This window comes from Stenella coeruleoalba (genome assembly GCF_951394435.1).
Source record: "Stenella coeruleoalba genome assembly, chromosome: 1".
Classification (NCBI taxonomy): domain Eukaryota; kingdom Metazoa; phylum Chordata; class Mammalia; order Artiodactyla; family Delphinidae; genus Stenella; species Stenella coeruleoalba.
The window spans coordinates 154576262-154600150 of record NC_137169.1 but is presented as its reverse complement, the minus strand read 5'-3'; the positions used below and the strand labels follow the sequence as shown (position 1 = coordinate 154600150).

General features: G+C 42.0%; 2 protein-coding genes across 14 annotated transcripts in view; one reads left to right on the top strand and one right to left on the bottom strand.

Moving 5' to 3' along the window:
* Positions 1-22434, bottom strand: part of LOC307193327 (uncharacterized protein) — a 62614-nt gene extending 40180 nt beyond the window's left edge. For 11 of the 13 annotated variants that reach the window (XR_013830299.1, XR_013830300.1, XM_079935152.1 and 8 more), the window contains exons 1-5: positions 22276-22412; positions 14950-15124; positions 12844-13044; positions 10643-10754; positions 4968-5105 (exon numbers count right to left, since the gene is read on the bottom strand). The gene's annotated coding sequence lies outside the window, so the exon portion shown is untranslated. Of the gene's footprint in view, positions 1-4967; positions 5106-10642; positions 10755-12843; positions 13045-14949; positions 15125-17365; positions 17476-18769; positions 18786-22275 lie in introns of those variants that run through there. The other 2 variants (XM_079935159.1, XM_079935160.1) reach the window with 2 other exon arrangements.
* Positions 22435-22549: 115 nt separating this feature from the next.
* The window catches only part of LOC307193287 (uncharacterized protein), a gene marked incomplete at its 5' end in the record, with an annotated part of 41622 nt that continues 40282 nt past the window's right edge, over positions 22550-23889 (top strand). Inside the window, one exon of the mRNA XM_079935024.1 lies at positions 22550-22654. Coding sequence (XP_079791150.1) covers positions 22550-22654 — 105 coding nt within the window. The remainder of the gene's footprint in view (positions 22655-23889) is intronic.

The following is a 23889-nucleotide window of genomic DNA, read 5'->3' as shown; positions in this document are numbered from 1 at the left end:
GCCATGCTTTCCATTTGAATTTGAACTTACTTCTAACACAGAAAGAAAGCAGTTGTTTTTTAAAAAACAAGAATGTCCAAGGAATCTTATCATATCCTTTCTTACTCGTGTTACTTCCCAATATTAGCCAAACACTTCTGCTGAAAAAGATGACATATATGAAAAAGAGAAGAGAGAACAACCCATAGAACCCATTTAGGGCTCACCCTAATCTAGTATGATGTCATCTTATCTCGATTCTATCTGAAAAAAGAATTTACTTGGGCACATTCACAGGTTCCAGGTGAACGTGAATTTGGGGAGGACACTATGCACCCCAGTGCAAATACTTTCAACAACACTTTTTCTTTGCAGTTTGAACAAGAGGCACTATATTTTCATTTTGCACTGGAGCCCACACGTTATGTCACTTTTTACTTTTAGAGCCCATGTTGGAAAATGGGGTTTCATGAGACAGCCAAGTGAGTCTGTCAAGTGAATTCTAGAATTATCCAGACTTACCCACTTTGTTGCAGCGAGTTGGTTCCAGGCAAACCCATGTGAAAGGGGCACGTCCACAATGGAGCAGAGAACTTTTGTCTCTCTATCACCAGACTCACTCCCAAGATGAAGGAAAGAAGAGCTTAGCAAAGCATGGCCAGTTATTCTTCCCAACTTTGCCAGTCAAGTAGGTCACCTCACCTAGCCAGTGTCAGTGAATATAAGAGCAGGGAGGTTAAAAGTTATACTACTCAAATTCCCTTCACATGCTGGTACCATTAGGAACGAGAAGGGAAATTGTCACTAATGCTTTCCTGTTTCACTAATGTTTCCCTGTTTTTTTCAATCTCTTAACACACTCAACTATGCCTTTAAGCCTGTAATTAACGGAATATGGCTCTCCCTTCAGGACAAAGAAAAGACCTTTATCAGGACAGTCCTGCTCGCACTTTTATGGGGCTACTCATTTGAGTGGCCTCTGGGAACTGCTGGTGGACAACTTAGAGTTTCATCCCAGAAGTCTCTGATATGGGTGAGAAATTGCTTTAATTTAAATTAACTCCAGGGCTACTCATATCCAATGATCAGAAACAACTTTTTGTTTACCAGCCATCCACAGCACAGCTAACCATAGAAAGTTGATGAGGTTAAATGACAAACTAAGATTAAATACATAAAAGCATCCAGTAATACAATTCAGAAATCATAGAAATGTTGCAAATTTGAAAGTACACCTCCGCCAGTATCAAATTCTTCACAGAGAAATTAAAAGGGTACACATTAAACGCTCTTATGAATTAAGGTCCCAAAGTATTAAAGCCCAATTTTGAAATCAAGTTTCCTTGTTACTGTGGGTTAAAAATCCAAAGTCCTAAATGTCCATAAACCATCCTCCCAGCTGTACATTTGGTTCATTGTCAGTCACAGGGCTTTCATTTCCTGAATGCGACTGAGGGCTCCTTCAGTATCTGTAGCTTGGACTTCTGTCACTGACACGGGTGTGGGTCTCTCAGGGCCTTGGCTGTTTTATCAGTTTATCAAGTTTCTCATGAACCGTGTTTTAAAGAGTCTAAAGAGTTACTAAGATACAATTTGATTTTACAGCACTATCCCCACAATTTAAAAACAATCTCAAAAGCAAGCCAATGCCCCACTCCTAGAAGACAGAAACTAGGCACATTTTTGTGCCCAGAATCCAGTACAGAATTTGACCAAAGAACAAAGCAGAAACTCAATGGCATTTGAGAGAAAGATAAAGTCTCTTTTGTTTTAGCCTCACTAGGATGTCCATTAGTCTATGCCATTTCACTGAAATTTCTGACCTGCAAACTTCGAACCAGGAGGAATCTTTGAAGCCTGATGTTGATTTGTCACTATGAATTTGCCACGTGCAGTGCACAGTCCTGAGCATCTGTCACACATGGACTCTTGAGTTATCCTTCCTCTTTGATGACCTTGTGGTTCACACTGCAGTACTGAACTGATTACGGGTTCTGTCAAGTGACATTACACCTCCAGTTCTGATGCGTAGATTTGACAGTCCTATGCCGTCATGGCCATTTTCACTGCCTCCTGCTATGGAACTGCACAGACCAAAGGCGGCTACCTTTAAGAGAACATTTCTTTCTCCAGCATAATTGACAAATCCAGTGTCAGCTTGGGTCCACATGTAAAGGGAGTCACTTCAGCCTATGGTAGACCATATGTGTCAATGCCGACAAGTTCTACAAGACATGTTTTCCTTACAACTGAGTCTTTTTCTCAGTCAAGCCTGCTTGGGAAAAACTGTACCTGAAGAGTAAGGCAAGGTGGACAGCTGCCTGAGACTTTCCTGCCCTGTAAACTCCTGCACACTCTCAAGTCAAGTGCCAGGTAAAGGTCTCTGTATACTAAAGAACCTTCAGGTGCCTTATTCATTCCGCTCCAGGTATTGCTCAGTCACCTGCAACTCCCTAATGCCCCTTTTCTTTATGTCAGACCTTTACTTAAGTGGCTCGAAAGAAACAGCCACTCTCCCACACCATAAGCTGCAGCCATCAGCCAAAATCAAAGTGTCTTACAGCTGGTTGGATGGTGGCCCCCAAAAGGATATATCCATGTCCTAATCCTTGACTGTTACCTCATTTGGAAAAAAAAAAGTTTTGCAAATGTCATTAAGGATCTTGAGATGGGATTTCCATCCTATATTATGTGGATGGGTCCTAAATATAATGACAATTGTCCTTATTATACAAGAAGGGCAGAGGGACATTTGAGACAGACAAAAGAGAAGATACAGACACAGAAAGGGGGTGATGTGAAGACAGAGACAAAAACTGAGTGATGTGGCTTCAAGCCAAGGAAGAGGGCGACCACCAGAAGCTGAAAGAGGCAAGGGATAGAATCTCCCCTAGAGCATCTGTAGGGAGAGCAGCCTTGCTGACACCTTGATATCACACTTCTGGCCTCTACAACTGTGAGATAGCAAATTTCTCTTGTGTTAAGCCTCCAAGTTTATTAGTCTCCCAGCAAGCACGGGACACTTATACAGCATGCACTAAACCTTTTCTAGGCTTCAGCAGTTTACTGCACAAACCTAAATATTTTCAAACAGTCAAAGGTCTCAACATCCCACCATACATTAAAAACCAAGGCACTAGACTACCTTCCTTGGCAGTAACAAAATATCTTCCACAAGGACAGTTTGCTCTCTAAGATGTCTGCTCCTTTCTTTTTATTTCTCAGTGTTCCCAGGTAATGCACCAAGTGTTAGGGTCTTTTAATTACCTTCCAGCAAGTACAATGCCTTAATTCCATTTGGTTTGGAATAAATTAGGAAACAAGATAAAAGCAAAAAGATGGAGGGCCGAATATTCCTGTTACTGAACAGTCACGTGAAGAAACAGTAAGGGAATTTAGCACAGATTTTTAGTTTAACAGCATAACTGAAAAACAAAAACAAAAACCAACCAACCAACCAACTGTTCTTCTACCCACTGAAAGGAAAGTAAAAGTGATTCAGGGAGCTTCCAAATCTTGTGAAGCAGCTTAAAAAGGGAGAGGGGAGGCACACAACTGTTGAGAACGTAACACTCTAATGCACAAGGTCAGGGATCCTAACAAATTCTCAAAGTCTCAACATATACCAACAAGAACCGTATTATTGGAAATATAAAGGCACAGAGATATAAATGCATAGAGATATAAACTATTTGGTATTAAAAACAGACCTTGCTATATAAACATATAGTATGTCACTTTTATCGCTTTATGAGAATAACCGTATAAAGAAAGTCCAGAAGACCCCACTGCTGTCATCTTGCAAAGGATCAAAATTCAGCACCTACAGGGCCCCACCCACCCTCCACGCTGTGTGTCTGTGTGTCTCTAAAAACAACAACCTGCAATTGGCATATAATTAAACCCATAGGCAGCTTTGAATATGAGATCTAGGCAGAAAAAGTAGCAGCAAAGACAACAGTAGCTGGAATTTGGTAGAAAAGCAAGAGAAGACTTTTTAAAAGCTTCCAGTTCAAGTCAGAATTAAGGTTAAGTTTCAGCAGCTTGGGATAGCTGTGGATGTTTTGCTGTTCTCTGAAAAAAGAAGAAAATCTATCATAAGTATGTTCATTCGAGAAAAATACTGTGTTTGTTTAGTTTTTTTAGCCATGCCCAAACGACTCTCAATTTTGTACACTGTTCAAGGGCAGAATGTATATTGGTTAGGATGTGCTCATGGCTGGTGCATCTCCAAAAATGCTTCATGAAGACTGCCAGCTTCTGACATCTTCGATGGTGACAGCATTATGCAGAGAGGCCCGAATGCCTCCCACGGACCCAGAAGAACCACCGATGCAGCCGTTAAGAACAGGAGCATCTGGTTGAGCATCAGGACGACCCTCCTTCCCGTCACCAGCTCCTGCGAGAGTCACGGCACCTGAAGCCATCGTGTCCAACCTCCCACCTGAAAGCCCCCGCAGGTGGCCAGGAGCGTCACACATCTCAGTCATTAGAAAATTCCTTTCAAACGCAGTGAAGGACCATCACGCTCACAGGTAACCTAGGTTAGCTCAACTCTTCGATGAGCCTGCCGTGCAGGGGGCAGGCAGCTATTCTCATGCGTGAGAACATACGTTTTTCATGGAGCTGACAGAATTAACTACTCTCTCTGACGTTCAGGGGAGCAGCAGTGTCTGTTCTTACACTGAACAGGCTGTGCAAGCTGCACCAGAGATGGGATGGCACCCTCTGTGCTGTCAGAGCAGAGATTGTCAAAGGAAATTTTGACCAAAGCTCCTAGAAGGTGTGGCCCCCGCCATGCTCCCGGCCGTGGAATCATGCTAAGGGGCCTGTAAGCAGCAGCAGGAGCACCCCCGTAACAAACGGTCTTTCCCAACTAGTTACAATAACTGCTACTCCAGGATGGGCAGGCTCCTAGATGTGTCTCCTTCAGCGTCTGAAAACTAAACCAATTCTCTGACAAGCTTCTGAATGGGACATGTACTCACCTATGCCTTTTCGGGGAGATCATATTGAGTTCAAGAGCTTTGTCGAGAAATCTTTTTTCTAAAGCATCATCTTCTTTGGTGTTGCCAATGTGGAATTGAATATTCATCTTGCTTTTATTCTGGGGCTCCACTGGACATCTGAAAAACATGTTTTTTGTTCCAGCTATTTTTCTACGATGTGCAACTACCATTAACAAAGCAACAGAAAAGTTTTAAAAACCATTTTCCAGATGCAAACAAGAGATTAAAAAAAAGATCTGTGCCAGAACATTTATAATTTACTTAGGGAGACCACTCTTGCATATGGAACAGTGAGTTAACATTCTCTTATACGACTCATACTTAATTTCCAAGAGCCTCAGTTTCCTCATCTGAATATTAGGAATAATAGTAATATCTCCATTTCATACTAGTTATGACAGTTCAGTGGTACAACATATATGAGGCTTCCAACCCATGGCAGCCACACAGCAATGTGAACGACCCTTTCTCTACAAGGCTGCAGAGAAAAAAAATGAGTTGGTCTGAATAGTGGCGGTAAGATTTAAAAATAATGAGCAGCAGCTTTCAAAGCACTTAAAACACTGTATTGTCCCAAGCTGTGTGATCTTGAACAAGTTACTAAATCTCTCTGTTGTGCCTCTCTGATGTGAGGACTAAATGGCCACAAATTCTCTGCAGCCCTCCCAGCAAGAGGTGGGGTCTTGTGCTCCACACCTTTTGAATCTGGGCTGGCCTTGTGGACTTGCTTTGACCAAGAGACTGCAACAGGAGTGACGCTGTGCAACTTCCAAGCTGAGGCCTCAAGGGGCATGCGGCTTCTATACCTGCCCTCTTAAAACATCACTGCCATGTAAGCAAGCCCGAGCTAGCCTGCTGGAAATAACAGGCCCAGCCAACAGCCAGCCAGCAACAGCTGCCAGACAGATGAGGGGGGCCATTTAGACTCTAGGTGGATCACCAGATGACTTTGGTTGAATAAGTGATCTCAGATGAGACCAGAAGAAATCACCCCACTGAGCCCGGCCCCACCTGCTGACTGAAAAGAATCCTGAGCAAAAGAAATGGCTGTGGTTTTAAGTCACTGTCTTGAAGTGTTCTATGATGCAAAAGTAGATAACTGATAGAATTCAGAACAGCATCTGGAACACATTCAATGCTATGTAAATATCTATTGAAGTCAATAAATTTGTCTTTTCATTCTCTGCACCTTGCACAGGGCTCATACAGACTCTCAAAAATGAATGAGTCAAGTTTCATCTAGGATACGTTAGTATTGGACTTCAGTTTCTGATGTGGAAAGTAAGCAAGCCAAAATTATCTTCCACTGACGAACAAAGGAGACAAACAGAAGAAGAGCTGACATGTTATTCTGGATTACAAGGAAAATATGTAATAACTCTCTCCATTTTCTCAAGCACATCCTGTCTTATTATTCCACTTCTACTGGATGGGATTCATTAAAAGTAATCAGCAAAGAAAAGCAGGGTGAGGAAGCCCCCATTAAAAGCTATGCTCGCCTCTCAGGGCACACACATAATTCCTGTTAAAGTTAATAGGAGTCAAGTGCACGTCGACAGACAGAAGAGACACAAGCAGGGAAACCAAGTATCTGGTAATAGGCTTTGAGCCTGAATTCTGGGACCCCCTTTTCACAGCTAGTAGGTATCCTGGTTGACATTTACATTAAAAACTTAGTGTCTACCCTCTTTGATATTCTGCTGCCTCAGGTTCCCCAGGCGACAGTCCAATTATAGAGCTGGAAGCAGCAAAAAGGACATGTGATTTAAGGGGAAAAATATTAAAAGGGGGAAGAATTAGAAACCTGGATTTACAAAGAATCTGTATTTACAGTCGTCCCCCACACATTCATCCATCCTACTGTGAACGTAGGTGATATCATCACAGCAACAATGTCATAACAACTAGAAACTGAAGATTAAATTTGCACGGTGCCCAAGAGTGTCCCTGCTGTGGGGCTGAGGAAAGAAAGAAAAAGATGAAGGGGAATCAGCTGCTCCCAACCTAGCAAGACAGCTGTGGAGGGAATTCAAATTCCACAGGACAAGGGCTGTGGAAGCACAGAGCTGAGCAAGTAACTCTGCCCGAGGGAAGGTTGAAGGTTTCAGAGGAAGGGAGGTGGGAGGGGTCAGGACAGGGGGAGACGAAGGAAGGGCATCTGGCAGAGAGCTGTCTCTGCCAAGGCACAGGGGACCCCAGCAAGTTCTCTGCAGCACCTGGGGTGCTGGGTGCCTGGTTGGGGGCAGGACTGCAGATCGCAGAGGGCCCTGCAGACACGCTCTCCCAGGAACTGGATCGATCGGATCCTGGAGCAACGAGGAGCAATCAGGTCTGCACAACAAGGAGTTCTGCATTGTAAAAGAAGCACTAGGACATAGGGGCTTGAGGGTAGGGACACTGCGGGAGAGCCCTGATAGAAAGCTCCCACAAAGAACTTTCTAGGTCAACAGAATTAGGGCTCGTGACCAAGACAGGGACACTGGGGTGTTTCAAGCATGGGCAGTAAATGCAAATGCCAATAGGGACCCAATGGTCATATAAATGAGTATAACAGGCCCAACATGGCAGACTCAGCACAAACTCCCTACGTTACCTGTTAACTGTGAGGGCCTGTTCTTTACTTCCACAGAGAAACAGTCTCCCTTTTGCTTGAAACATACGGCCCTCCCAGTCTGTTTCTCCCACTTTCAGAGACACGGGGATTATGAAATAAGACATCTGGCTTTAAATCATCTTCCCATGCTCCAGTAAGGGCTCAAATTGCGTGTTTTAAACCCTGTGAGCCACACCGAGCACTGCCGTGGGCTGTGCTGGGCCACCGCTCCCAGGCGTTATCACTGAATCCCACAGCGAGGGCAGGACCTGTGGCCTGAATGAGTTGGGGGGCAGGGAGAAGGTGCCAGGCTGACAGAGTGCTAGCAGGGGGCCGGGAGGGTGTGGAAGCAGCGGGTAATCCTGGGACTGCAAAGCTTCCAGGACAGAGTCTGAGCAGCGCTCCCCAGGGAGTCTATGACAGAAGCTGATAAGGATGGTTGTGACTGGAAAAGCGGTGCCACAGTCAGTCATAGAAATTTAGGAAATCCTGAATTAACAGGGCTACAAGGGTTTCTTGACTCAACTTCCTAGAGCGTCTCAAGAGCTCCGGTGAATCGTGAACTCCCAAGAAGATAATTCATACAGGAACAGAGTTTTCCCCAAATGCATGTGGCTGAAAAACAAACCCACTGCATCTCTGGGATGAGTATTCTAGAATGCCCACTGAGAAACCCCGGGACTTCCCAAGGTATAAGAGGGGTGTGTGTGAGGGGAAAGGCACCACCTCAGCGCGAAACAGCATCTCACAAAGGTGGTGAGGGTTAAGAGGGCGCAAGAAAACCGCAGGCAGTTGGCAAGCGATGACAAGACGCTCGTTTCAGTGGTGTCTGCTCCAAAAGACAAACCAGAAACAACAAGGGCGCGACAAGTGCATCCTGAGGTGAGAGAAGCCCACAGAAGAGTCACTAGGCCTCTCCTGACTGCCTAACTTTTAAATAAAAAATTAACTCTAAATTTGCACATGATTAGGAAAACTAGAGTAAAAATATAAAGATCTATTCCCTTCCATACAGGTGGTTGCCATTAACGTTTTTTTGTGCATTTTCAGGATCAGATACACAAATGTGTATAAGTGTATATATGCGTGTTTCCATATGTACATATATACATATATAGTATTTACAAATACAAACACTGTGGGTTTCTAAGTGGAATAACAGAAATGTCCTTTTCTACACCTGCTCTTTTTCCTTTTGACCTGATGATGTATCAGGTCATCTTCCCAGTTTGCTCACAGACCTTCCCCGTTCTCCACACACACGTTACTCCATACCACGGATGGATCCTAATTTCCTTCATCAGACCCCTCCTGAAGGATATCCGGGTTGTCTCTAGATTTTCCCCATTACGTAAGTATCCCTCATTGGACTTGCGGGTGCCTGACTTTATGCACACTTCTGTGCAAGGCAGAGTACTGGCAGAGGGCAGGTGCCTAGAAGTAAAAGTCTTTGGTCAAAGAGCAAGAGAGTTTTGAACTTTGATGGACGCTGCAAACCTCGCTCCATGATTGAACACATTTATTATACTTAACATAGGCAAAGTGTGCTTGTTCCCTCGTCTACACCAGATATTATCAGTCTTAAGAATTTCTGCCCATCAGAGGGGAAGAAAATCCCATGGTTTTCATCTGCATTTCCTAAAGAAGTTGGCCCCTCTTCATTTGTCTAGTAGCCAGCTGTGTTTCTTCTGAGTTGTTTGCTCATACGGGTAGAAACCATCCCCTGCCTTTTTAAAATTTGGTTATCTTGTTTCATTTATTTGTGGGTTCTCCTCTATATCAACAGTAACCTTTATATGTTAATACACTACCAAACTTTTGTGTCTGTCATTTTGTTTTCTTTATGTCTTGAACTGTAGAAAAGTTTTAAATTTTCATGTAATTAAATATCTTTTACTTTATGGCTTCTGAGTTTTATGGCTTACTTAGGAAGGCTTCTGTACTCCCTACACTTACACAGAAATTCTCTCCTGTATTTTATATTTGCTTCTTGCATTTAGTTGCATTTGCATCTTTTTGACTGACTAGAATTTGTGTATGCTGTGATGCAAATATATAATTTCTGTTTAAATGAATTATCAATGCTTCAATCAGTCAATTAGACAAAAAGTCAAGTTAGACTTTAAAATTGTCTAAGTTAAAATACAATTCTCAAGTAAACAGGGACCAGTTTCTGGACTTTTCCACCGATCTGTGTTTCCCTCTGCCAGTGGCTTTACATGTTAATAGATCATATGTTAACATTACATTTTATTAATGTTAACATATATGTTTAATATGTTTCATCTATCCTTTTGCACTAACTTTTTCAGGTGAACACTGAACTGACTTCTAGATATTTACTAATTTTTGTGACTATTGCAAATGGGATCTTTCCTTGTTTTTTATTGTTATTTCTGGCTTATGGGAAAGTAACTGACTTTTACATACTTGGACATAACTGATCACAATTCTGAACATGATCATTTCTAGTTTTTCCACTGATTCCTGCATTTTGAAAAAACAGTCATTATCATCTGTGATTTTTGTTGTTTCCTTAGTAAAGACTCTGGAACCAGCCCCCCTCCCCGACTCTCCCCATGTCCTTCTCCTGCCTGATCCCACTTCCCCGCTGCACCTGACCCTAACCTGTCTGCGCTGCTGTAAAACACTGTTCACAGGGTGGTGATGACAATAAAAGGTATTCATATCTGTAAAGCGCCAAGGGCTCTGCCTACTTTATTTTATCTTGGGGTTGTCACTAGACACATCACATGCTTCCCTCTCTTTCCTAAGGCATGGACCCCACATAAAAGGGAGAAAAGGTGACCTCATATCTGGATATGGATTTTGTCACTTCAAGAGCTTTATCACATTAAAATTAATATCTAATACATATTAAACACTATGTGTCAGGAACATCCTAGGTGCGGTCCATAAGAACCACAAATAATATTGACAGTGAACCGTTAAGGAAGTAATTAACCATTAAGGAATAACCATTAATGCTGTTTTAATTTTAGCACACCGGAAAATATAAGGGGTATAAATTCTAGTAGCATTAAAAAAAAGAAAGAGTTACCAATTCTAATAGTAGCTTTTGCTTTTCAACCACTTTCCAAAATTATAGTTCTCCTTTTCTGTCTAGCAGCTTTGTATGGTTCCTTCACCGATGGAGAAGTTATCCACTGGTACTGAGAGAGAAATGATAAATATGCCATTTAAGTTACAGGTAATTTAGGAGGGTTTGATCTTCATTGGAAATTAAGATATTTTAAGTTAATACAAGGTCTTCAATCTGCATTTCTGGGAAGCTAAATTAAAGCATCACACAACATTTTCAAAAACAGAAAAGCCATTTCATTTGACTAAAAACTTAGTTTTAAGATGGCAGAAAGTACCTTGATAATTTTCTTTTAAAAAGGAAAGAAAAACAAGCCATTAAAGAGAAATTCTTCCAAGAGAATTAAAACATGTTATACGCCTCTAACTTGGCACTCTTTCCATTCTGGAGACCTTTTTTGGTAACTGCTTTCATCACAGAATGATTTAAAGTAAAATAAATTGAAATTAGAGTAATTATTTCCCAATGAGTGGCTATTTCTATTTAAAACCAAAAGCCAACTAATTATTGCTTTTCCCATAAAATTAAATATGAAGTCTACATTATGTAATTATACACTTATTTCCCCCTTTGTGTATTCTAATTTCTTCCTCAAAAACCTAAGATGCCATCTTGCAGACTGCCCCCAGTGGCTACTATTTCGGCAGCAGCAAAGGTCAGCTTTAAACATTTTGCATCTAAAGTGGCTTTAGATACCTTTGGATAGAAAGTACAGTCTAAGCACCGTCCAGACACTTAGATACCTAAAGGGCATCCAAGATAAGAAACCAAAGTCCTGATATTCCCTCAAAAGCTGCTCCTCCCATCAGCCCCCTTCTAAGTGATACCACCCAGTTGCACACATAATCATCAACGACTTGTCTCCTTGTTACTGTCTCCTTCATACCCCACATCTAATCTATCGGCAAGCCTTGTTAGCTACACCCTCAAAACACAACCTGAATTCAACCACTTTTCACTTGCTGCAAACTTCCAACCTAACCTAGGCCATAAACATCTCTTATTTGGAACCCTGTGATAGTCTCCTAACTGGCCTCCCTGTTTCTCTTCTTTATCCCCCCAAGTCTATTCTCTATACCAGGTCATCTTATTCAGATACTATTTGGATCATGCCTTGTCCCACTTCAAAACCCTCTACTCGTTTAGAAGAATCCACATCTTTACTCTGGCCTTCAAGACTTTACAAGACCAGACCCCTGGCTAGCTCCTTGACCTCATGTCATACCACACTCTTCTTCACTCAGTACTCTGGCCATGTTGGCCTCCTTGCTTTTCCTTAAATACTCCACCCACCTACATACCTGCATACTCATTGCCTCCTTGTCCTGGAATGTGCTTACTCCAGTTCTTCCATGGCTTGCTCCTCTCTTCATTCAGGTGCCACTTCTCCAGTAAAGCCATCCCCTAACAAACCTGTCCAATGGAGTCCTACCCGCCCCCCCCCCACTTTCCTTACATTAAGATATTTTTGCACTTCCTACTACCTAAAATTATATGACTTATCTGTTTACTCATTTCTATCTGAACTCCTTCACTAGACTGTAAGCTCCATGAGGGCAAGACTTTTGTCTGTCTGGTTCACTGCTTTATCCCTAGTGCCTAAACCCATATCTGGCACACAGAAGATAGTAAAAAAATTACTTGTGAATCTGACAAATGAATAAAGTACTTCTGGCAAGAATTCAGAGGTTGCACAGGAAAGAAATAATGCTCTTCGTGGAAGCAGGCTTAGTATCTAGGTTCACCTCTATTTAGAGTAGAGATAAGAAAAATTTACAAGTATAATTCACTTTAATTAGTACATTATCTGCTAAAGACATAAGGGAAGTGCAACACTAGAAAAGTACAGTTGCAGCTTGAACAACATGGGTTTGAACCTCGCGGGTCCACTGACACACGGATATTTTTCAATAAATATGTACTATCATCCTACACGATCCAAGGTTGGTTGAATCCACAGATGCGGAACCACTGACTATAAACTTATACCCAGATTTTCAACTGCGTAGGGGTCGGCACCCCTAGCCCCACATTGTTCAAGGGCCAGCTGTATATGATGAGGAAAGTTAAACATATTAAGTTTTAAAAACTGTCAATACGTGAACAAATTCTTTTTGTTTTCCTATGTGTTTATCAATTAAAAAAAAGTGAGCACATACCAATAAGTGGATTTTTTCTTATATCCAGAACGAGCAGAGTTCTGTTGGTTTCAAGGGCCTTTAGTAAAGCCTTTGCTCCCTCACTGGTGAGGCCACACTGCTGCAGGTTCAGTGCTTTCGATGAAAGACAAAAGGTCATTTGCGAAGTCTATACAGATTTAACATATAGACAGCTCCCATTTTCTCACGTGTGGAAGAGTCCTGCACAAGAGAAGTCATGGCAGGTCTGTAATTTTGGATATGGAAAAAAACAGAAATGTATACGCACACACATAATGCATAATCCAATTTAAAAACCTCTTCTTGGATGTGCAATGATAACCCTGCCTTTAGTCCCAATAAATCATCCAACATATTTTACAATTACAGAACTGAAGAATAACTGTATATAACCTATGAGCAAAAAGCATCACAAAATGAATCTCAGTTCATAATTAGCAAGGGCGGCAGTGGCATGTAAACCTCACAAGCAAAACCTGGTGGAGCTCAGAAATGCACTGCATTCTTTTGATCATGATCTTCAGCTCCAAATCACACATGAAACTAGTTAAAAGGGGAAAACAAAATAGAAGAAATGTAATAACTGTTAGTTTTAGAGGGAAAAAAGACAAGTCTAAGAGGTTACAAATAATAACAAATTCAAACAATGTGTGAATAGAGAATACATACTAAAAACCTATCATGAAATATGATGGTCAAGAACTCTCTCCATAAAAAGTCAGACAAAAACCAGAAAAACTGATCATGAATTCTAGTAGTTGTGGGGCTGAACAACCTACTCATTTAAACCAAAGGGATCATCACCAAAGCACAGGTATTAAAAAATATAACTATCATGAGTCATTTATTTAAGTGTTGAGTGGACCATCACATTAAAATAATTGGAGTCTTTCAACACCCCCATGACACATAGAAATAGCAAGTCAGACATATGGATCTGACAGGATATCATACAACCCTTACAAACTCTCACTACAGAAGAATGGACACAGGGTATAATTAACCAAATAGCCAAATTAATACAAACAGCCAGTAAACCTCACCAGTAAATCAAATGAATACAAAATAAAACAAAATGTGGTTATTCTCCTATCAGATTCAGGCAAGATTCTGTAAGAAAAGCCTTTAAATAATGTCTATACCCTTTTGATCCAACAACTCTCTTTCTAAGAATTTAACCAAAATAGTCAGAGATATAGGTAAGGATATATATCAGAGGACTATTTGTAACTGAAAAACTGGACAAAGCTTATACACAAGAATGGATAAGCTATGTGCACTGTGGCATATTCATATAATGGAATACTGAACAATTCCAAAAAATGATGCAGGAGATGGAAATTTATTGACTTGCTAAAATGCTCATACTAAATTAACTGAAAAATGTTATAGAATTTGGAGTAATCCCACTTGCATAGAAAATGGAGAGGTACTCATTTTTGTAGTTTTACATTTTTTTACAAGTGCTACAAGCCAGTGTTTGTGAGAGGCAGGCTTCACATCTACTGTTGGGGTGGACTACAAACTGGCATAGCATTTCTGGGTGGTAATTTGGCCATGTGTATCAAAAGTCTTAAAAATATGTCACACTTAGTCATTCCACTTGTAGTACCTTATTCTACAGAAGTAAGCCCGATGGACACAGAGATGTATATATAACGTATTCACATTGTTTGTGACAGGGAAAAGCAAACTGTCTAAATCTAATGGCAAAGAATTGATTAAACTATGGGACATCAATACGATGCAATACTACATGATACATCATTAAGTGAAAAAAGCAGGAATATGAAATAGCAAGTATACTACAATTCTACTTTTGTAATCCCTAAGTGTACAAATATATTTATAGAAAAAAAAAGACTGAAAGTATATACACCAAAATGAACAGTGATTATATCTGGGTATTAAAATTATAGGTAATTGTTCTCTTGTTACTCTGTATTTTCTATAAAGGATATATGCAACTCTTAGAGAAAGTTTAAAAGCAAAATAAAAGCTATCAGTAAAATGAGGCTTTAAAAAACATCCTATCACAACAGTATCATGCCAAAAGCTAAGCATATATCATATTAAAAATTCAGTATTTTCAATTTTAGAATTTACCTCTAAGCCATAAATCCTCACTAAGAGATTCTGCCAAAGCACTTGCACCCAGGTCACCAATGAGCGTGTTGCAGTTCAGAGTGATGCGCCTCAAACCAGCCATACAGTCAAGATCAGGTCTCCTGGAACGAAGACTCTCAGCCCAGGTTTCTTCATGCCTTCTGATAGTCTGATACTTCAAAGATTTAATGGGATGAAATTAAGATGCTTGAATAAGGAAACAGTGTGTGCCTACTGAGTATGGCTTATTATGTCAGAGATTTACACACACACATATCAAGTATATATACCAGGAGCATCAACCTGAGAAATGAAACAGTCACTTCTGGTTTATGAGTCCAGTGACCCAGATTCTAGTCAGTCAGTGATTAGATTCTAGCCACTGGATTTCCTGTTTCTGAACACTTATGTAAAGTTGGACAACTCAATTACAGTCTATGAATTATTTTCCTTATCTTCTAAGTCAGGGAATTGGTTCTAAATTCTATCTTTGCTGAGGCTCTATATTTCATCATTCTGTCCTCCAATGGCCTCCAAACACCTGACTGGGAAAACCATAAGAAAACTTTTTAACAAGCATCTTATTTATTAACAAATTATATACACAAAGTTCCATACATATAATTTAGGTACATGATAAACTACACAGATTTTTTAAAATAATACAAAGGTAAAAACGTTCTGATATTTTCTTTTCCTAACTCCTAAGGCATTATTTTGTTTTACTTATTTTTAAAAAATATTTATTTATTTATTTGTTTGTTTGTTTGGCTGTGCCGGGTCTTAAGTTGCAACATGCCAGATCTTTTAGTTGTGGCATGTGGGCTCTTAGTTACGGCAGGCACGTGGGATCTAGTTCCTTGAGCAGGGATCGAATCCAAGCCCCCTGCATTGGGAGCACATAGTCTTAACTGCTGGACCGCCAGGGAAGGTCCAAGCATTATTTTGAAAACTATATTTACAAAATGGATCTCACATGCTACCTAGGGTGTGCACACAAACTTCAGAGGCCTGGACTATGCAGAGCCAGTTGGATGTGCCTTGGGAAGATAATGGTTTGACATCTAAGCACAAGTACTGTCTTAAAGACATTCAATTCTTTATATTCATAAAGTAAATTTTGGTAACAGGGAACACTGACTGTAAATGAAAAAAGTCTTATTACATTCTTGAAAAAATAAAAGACTCAAAGTGCCTTTGACACTCTAAAAGGAAAATCATTAGTGTCATTTTTCTATTAACAATAACTTATAAAAGCTCCAAGCAAAAACAACAGCAATCACTTGCACAGTGCTTAGTATGCGCCAGGCACTATTTATACAAATGAGTTCAGTTAAACCTCATAATGAGGCATAGAGGTTAAGTGATTTGCCTATGGTCACTAGCTATGAAATGGGAGAAAGGGAATTTGAACCTAGGCCATTTGGCTTTGGCACCAAAGTTCTTGGCTGTTTTCTACCTCAGGGGTCAATGGACTTGCCCTGTATACGTTCAAAGAATTTTTCAATTTTTAAAATCTAAATTTAAACATTTCCAGATTTGTGGGATATACAGTTTCTGTTGCAACTACTCTGCCCCACTGGCGTAGGGTGAAAGTAGCCATAACTACCATGTAAACAATGGGTGCGACTTTGTTCCAAAAAAACTTCCTTTACAAAACCAGGCGACGGGCTGGATCTGGCCCACCAGCCATAGATTACCTATCCCTGATCTGCACCATCAAACTATTAAAAAGGCTTCATGTCAAATTATTAAATAACTTTAGGACTAAATACAGTCATTATAACCACTGTAAAGTTGTTAAGGCATTATTTTAAAAACTGTATTTACAAATTGCTGATGTACTGATTTTTATTAGTTTAAAAACTACAGCAGCTAATAAACACTTGATTCATTTAAGTCTTGAAGACTGTAACGGCATAGTTTCTTCACAGTATTACAATAAATATTTTCAGTAACTAAAATACATAAAAGTATTATTAGGTATTATATATTAAATCTCTTATTTCCAAAATTAAGTGGAGTATCTTTACTAAATTGTAGAATCCCAAACTGAAAACTGGTCATATTCTTTCAGCAAAATGAAAGCTGCACTCACATGTATCAAAAGACAAAAATTAGGGTTTCCCTGGTGGCGCAGTGGTTGAGAGTCCACCTGCCGATGCAGAGGACACGGGTTCATGCCCCGGTCCAGGAAGATCCCACATGCCGCCGAGCGGCTAGGCCCGTGAGCCATGGCCACTGAGCCTGCGCGTCTGGAGCCTGTGCTCCGCAACGGGAGAGAGGCCACAAGAGTGGGAGGCCCCCGTACCGCAAAAAAAAAAAAAAAAAAGACAAAAATGAACTGCCATCTGTATCAATATATTAATGTGCTTCAATCACATATGTTTTCATGAAAGTTTAAACATAAAATCACCTTTAAGATCTAGGCCATGTGATCTGCTCCCTGCCATGTCAGATTACACCCCATGAAGTTTACTTAACTTGTCTTAAGTGTGATAGAATTCTTTATACCTTGAAAAATAACTAAAAGGAAAAAAACACACACACAATAAGATGAAGAGCCTATACATTTGTCAATCTTGACTTATTTGCTTTTCTTGAGTCAATTGGAGGTTTATAGCCACATTCTCAAAATCATTAACTACAATCTTCCCAAACAGGTAATTGACGAACAGATGCATTCTAAAACTTGTCAGTAACAAAGTGTTATTCCAGTTTATTGCAACAGTTTAATTCTATTTAGATACTAAAACTGAATACACTGAATACTGCAAACTTTATTCCCAACCACTCAGCAAAGTACTACATATCTTTTCAGATATAGGAAAAAAAGGAAAAAAATAAAAAGCATAAGATTCTTCCTATTTTCATTTCCAAAGATACATCCCAATGTTGTTTATCAATCAGTGATTTAAAAGTCAACTATAAACCCAGTATTTTATTAGGTGCTATGCAGTATACTAGAGCAATATAAGAGAGAGGACCTCAAGCTCTCTGTTCCCTCAAATTGAAAGGCAGTCTTCCTGACCCCTCCAGACCACTACTGGACACAGGGAACACACACTAATGTTTCAGGACACCAACCAACAGTCACGTGCTTTTTGATTAGTTCCATGACACACCCCCACTAACACCACTGAGTTTGCTGCTCCTACGGGACATTACATGTATTTCCTCTTTTAACACATACCACAGTGCATCATAATTATGATTGCAGCTAGATGTTCTAACAATTTAAAGAGAATGATGACTTTTTTGCTCTTTACATCTTGCTATTTCCCTTCCCATAATATTTCTTGAGAAAACCATAAAAATATAGACAAACAAAAAAAACAGAAAATATACAAAATGTGTGGTTTGTGGCTTAACACAAAGTTAAGTAAAATTAGTTCTGACAGTATCCAGCATGACAAAATTTCATGGTACAAATGAGAACAGACCAAGGTTTGAGCAGGTACAGGAGACAATCCAGGCATGAACAACACCAAGAAAAGGTAGACAGGAAGTAACATGGTGTGTAGGAAATCACAAAACCAGTCTGATGGGAAGAGACTTAAACAAGACTGAAACTCACTTTCTAAACCTCCATCTCTAATTGGACAATTCGCAGGACACAGGTGCACCAAAGTGGCCAATTTATTCAATCCCTTTAAAATGGAGGAAGAGTTTAAAATTTTACTGGTTTAGTTTGCCCCAACAGCAACTATCAAATGTCGGCAGGACACAATGAAGGCTTACCATTGTTAACACAGTTAAGTCTCTCTCTCACAACTAGCCCACTTAGCTCCAGGTTCCTTAGCGCACCCGACGCACTTACACAGCATTTAAGAGCTTTACACAGCTGGAGGTCACATCTTTATTTCTTATCGCAGGAACACGACTTCTGTAAACTTTATTTCTGCCAGAATCTAAAGCAAAATTATTGTAAAATAAGTGGTTTAAACCATACATTTTATCATCATTAAAAAGCATTAAAAAAAAAGCACCTGCTCTGTGCTAAGGATTAGAAACGACTCCTGCCCTTAAAGCCTTCATTAAGGAGGGAGATGTGTAAACTCAAAATTTCAATCACATGAGATAAAGAAACATAACCTTTATGCACAGAGGTTCCTTTGGAGGCAGAATGTTATATCCAAGTGATGGCTTCATGATAACCCTGAAGCAGAATCTAGAAAGATGAGGCTATGCAGAGTTGGAGGAGGAGGTGCATTAACTGCAGAGGGAGCACCTGTGCAATGACACTCAAGGCTGACACCGGCTGGGCACAGTAAACACTGCATGTGGCGATGACTAAAGGGCAGGGGTCCAAGTGTGAGAAGAGACAGAAATGAAAATAGAGATGTTGGCCCAAGCAAGCCTGGGAGAGAGCATGGCTTGTATCCCACAGGTGATGAGGCCTGGGGCTACCACTGGCTGAGTAAGGGTGCCTCCTTAGAAAAAGGAGCCACGCTGCTGAAGGACCAATTAGATAAAGGGAGTGACCACAGAAAGCTCCGCTTCCTCAGGACCAAAGAGACCCATGAGGCTTGGCCAAGCACAGTTCACACTACACGCCTCTGTGCAGAGCACACGCTGGGCGGCTAGTATGTACTAACTCTGTGTGGGCAAGCCATTAGCAGCATTATTTTAGGCGTATCTTTTCATGTTAGAAGATCACTCAACCCCAGTAGGCAGATGAACTTAGAGGAACTGAGTCCAGGGGCCACGAAACCACCCAGGAGCTTCTGTCATAGTCCGGACAAAATGTAATATGGATGAAGAAGCAAATTTAGGAGGAGGCCAAAATCTACAAGCTGGACCCACTGGATTGAAGACATAAAGAAAGTTCAGTGAAGAAACTCTGAAGAGAATGGGCTCTGCAATAAATTTTTCTTAAATTCAATGTAGAATATTCGGCAAAATTAAGAACAGTAGCCTTTAAGGTCCCTTCCAGCTAGAATTTATTTTGATTTCTACATTATTACTTTGGTTAAGTAAAGTCCCATCAGAGGTACAGAACAGTTCCTACACCTGAATGGGATGCAAAGAATAATCTGACTTCTCTTCACCAGGGGATGAGTTGAACTGTCTTTGCAGGAGAGATAACAGATGGTGTGAACCCCAGATCCTAAAAAAGGGGCCAGGCACACAATAAGTATTCAGCTTTTTGAAAACAAATGAACAATCATTTCCTCTCCTAGATCTTCACCCCCTTTCTCTGCTGGCTACTTTCTCTCAGCTTATTAACACCCTCAAATATACCCACATAAAAAACTCTCAGACCTATGATTCTCTGTATCATCTTGTGGGTAACCTAAGTATCTCCCATGCCTTCAAACACCTGTCCTCCCACAAAGCCCAGATCTGTACCTTAGGCCCAGACCCGTCTACCAGGCCCCTCTAAAGCACTGAAGATGAAGTAAGATCCTCTCGCCACCCCCAATCCCTTCCTACTGTGCTCTGTATCTCACAAAAAGATGCAGCTGTAAACTGTCACCCATGCTTGCTGCCCTCCCTTTTCTAACTGGTCACCAGGCCCCACCAATTCTGTCTCTGATCTCCAAAACCCAGTCCAACCTTTTATAACTTAAGTGGGACCCTTAGATTCCAATTCACCCTGCACCCAATCAACTGCCTTCCACATGGAGGTCCGAGAGAGCCTCAAAACCAGAAGTGCATCTCACTGTTCTTCAGTGTTTCCCACAGCCTTCAGGATAAACATCTAAACTTCTGACAGGACAAACAAGGCCCTGTTCTGTCGGGCCCCAGTAGGTTTCCAGTATCAACTCTCATTTCTTGCCCAAACCCTGAGTTCCAGTCCTGTACCTTAGTTTTTCCATGTTTTCTTATATTTCTCAAACTCTGACACACACTGCTCCCTCCTGCTACCCCAGGAGTTTCTACATATCATTAGAAAGGATGGCACCTCCTCCAAGAAGCCTACCTTGAACTTTCCCTTCCAAGTTTCTGTGCTCTGCAAAGGGGAAAGATGGGGGTGGGGAGGGATAAATTTGAAATTTGGGATTAACATATACACACGACTATATATAAAATAGGTAATCAACAAGGACCTACTGCATCGCACAGGGAACTCTACTCCATATCCTATAACAAACTGTATGGGAAAAGAATCTGAAAAAGAATGGATATATGTAAAACTGAATCACTTTGCTGTACACCTGAAACTAACACAATGTTGTAAATCAACTATCCTCCAATATAAAATAATAATTAAATTAAAAAAAAAAGATTTTGCGCTCTGTAGCACCAGAACTCACTTCTTCCAGAGCACTGACTACTGTGCTTGTGTTTACCTGCCGCCCTGTAGAAGAGAAGATTACCTAGGGCAGAAGCATCGTCTCCAGCAGCCCTTGGTTCTGACAACTCATTCAAGTGCCAGGATACTTTACACACATAACCTGCTTAATTAATTCTAAGAACCCACAGAAAGAGTGGTTTTTAAAGTCATTTTACAAGTGTGGGGATTGCAGTTCAAAAGTAACCTGCCCAGGCCACAGAGAGCATAAGCCCTGGAATTCAAACCCTAAGCTGCCTTCACACCGGTGCTCTTTCCACTACATGATACGACTATTGAAAAAAGATTTTTTTTTCCTGAGCCCTGTTTTAATGGAAAGGAAATGAAGCGGGGATATACGCATTTCCTAATCGCTTTGGTGTGTACCAGGCAAAGTCATTCAACAGACCAGGTAACATCTGTGCAACAATTAACGATGCTCCAAACTGTGCTCAGTGTACTACATTGTAGAACCTACAAGCATGAACAGTGCATCCTTGTAACCGCCACAGAGACTGGGTCCTATTAAGCCCATGCTACAGATGAGAACACTGAGACCTTGAAGCCTTAAGGCACTAGGCCGGGGTCACCGAGCTGGCAGGAGTCCTAGGTCGCACGCCCCGCCTACTGCACGCACACCCGGGAACTGGGCACCGGTTCTAGTGCCCACCCTCCACCTTGTACCATCTAAAACTTCACTTCGTAGCGCCCACACGACAGCCCCTGGAAGCGCGAAGTACAAACTTGTCTCGCCAAGCCGTGGCTGGAAGAAGCTTTGGATACAGATTAGGGGCAGAGGGCGCTCAGGAGCGGCGCCCAGTCCACCCCGTGGAGGCGGTCGGCATTAACTCCAGCAGGCTCTCCTGCAGGGAAGCGGGCAAGGCGGGCAGAGGCACCGAACCCTGCAGCGCGCACAGGTCCTCAGAGCGCGAGAAGAAGTCGGCCGCGCTCTCCCGGCCCAGCTTCACCGAGTGATCATGGCCCGAGCGCGGCCTCGGGAACGCTGGCTGCGGACACGATGCCCACACCCGCCTGGGGCCCCGGCTCACCTCCCGGCCCCTCGGGCGCTCACCGCCCGGCGGCTGCGGCCCCGCAGCGTGCGCAGGACCGGAGTCGCAGCCAGAAGACATAGGGCCACGGGCTCCAGCTAGGCCGGCCCCTCCATGCCGCGCTCCGGAGCCCACGCACGGCCTGGTGTTGGCGCGGGCATCAACGCCCTCCCGAGCCGCGGGGTTGCGGTTTAAGCCTCCGGGCGGGCCCGTGGGGGCGGGGCTCGAGGACTTCTGCGCGCTCGCCGTGCGTCCGCAAGCAGACCTGCCTCCCATGACAACGCGGCTTGAGAAGCAGCACGCAGCCCCGCCTCCCATGACGACGCGGCCTAGCTTGAGGAGCAGTCGCGGGAGCTTTGAGACTAGGGCGGCGCGAAAGGTAGGAGGTGTGGAGGGTTTGGGGTTTACAAAAAACGTTTGCTGACTGGTCCAAACAAAAGTGAGACATGGTTGTATCAAGGAATTTTAAAAGTAGTTAAACTCCGGCTGTCTGTGCTCGCCCCGCCCAGGAGAGAGCGTGCACTCTCTGAGGGACACAGGAAAGGCTGAATGAACGTCCGCCTGTGGTCCGTTACATGGTGCACGGGTGTGTGAATTTCTGCGGAGAGCTCTTAATTTCTGTAGTTTCTGCTGACTTGACACGGTGGTTGGCAAATGCTGACGTGTTCCATGCATTCAGGACCTGATCGTGGTTACTAATAATCACCTTGTTTCGTACTGACACCTCCACAGAGAATTTCCTACTGAATATCCACTTTACAGAAGAGAAACTGAGGCGTAGGAAGTGAAGTGACTGAGTGAGAGGAAGGATTCAGACAACTGGTGTTAGTAAATTAACCTTGCAAGGAGGCCGTTAGACGGCGGTGGCTCTAGTGATGCGACTGCCTATGTAAACCAACCAAAATCTAAGCCTGTCAACGCCTCAGGGTGACGAAAACCGCTGAGGACAACCAGTTACAAACCACCAACTAGGCGTTAAAGCCATAGCAAATCAGTCGTTTCCTTGCTTTGCTTCTGCCCTTTTAAAATAAACATCTCTGCAGCTCCTGTGGCTGGAGTGCTCCTCACCTCTTCCGCTTTGTGGTGCCTGAATTAAATCTATTTTTGCTCACATAAAGTGTTAAAATTTTAAATATGCCTCAGTTTGTCTTCTAAGATTGGCCGTAGAAGTTGGATTTGTGTCCGGTTTCTAGAACAGTGGTCGTCCTCTGGTCAGGCCTTAGGCGTTACGTGTACAACGTTCCTCTTCTACCACCACCTTCTGGATGCCTCCACCCACTACCAGCTACCGCGCATCAGATCCCCTAGATGTGGTCAGCAATGGCTTTCACATGCAGCGTGCTCACATTATAACATGGCAGACACTCCTCCGTCCTCCAGCCAGTGTGTGAAGTGAAACATTACCATTCCCGTTGAAGAGTCTGGTGTGACCACTTTCCCAAACACAGCCACTCCCCAGCTGACCCTGGGTAACCACTCTTCTGAACTTGGTCTCCATCACTGGCATGGATGTCTTTCTATGTAGGCTACATTTTTAAGTATTCTTAAACTGCATATAGTATTCTATTTTGTTTTCTCTTGTTACTTGCTTTATTTAGTGTTATCTTTTCTAGA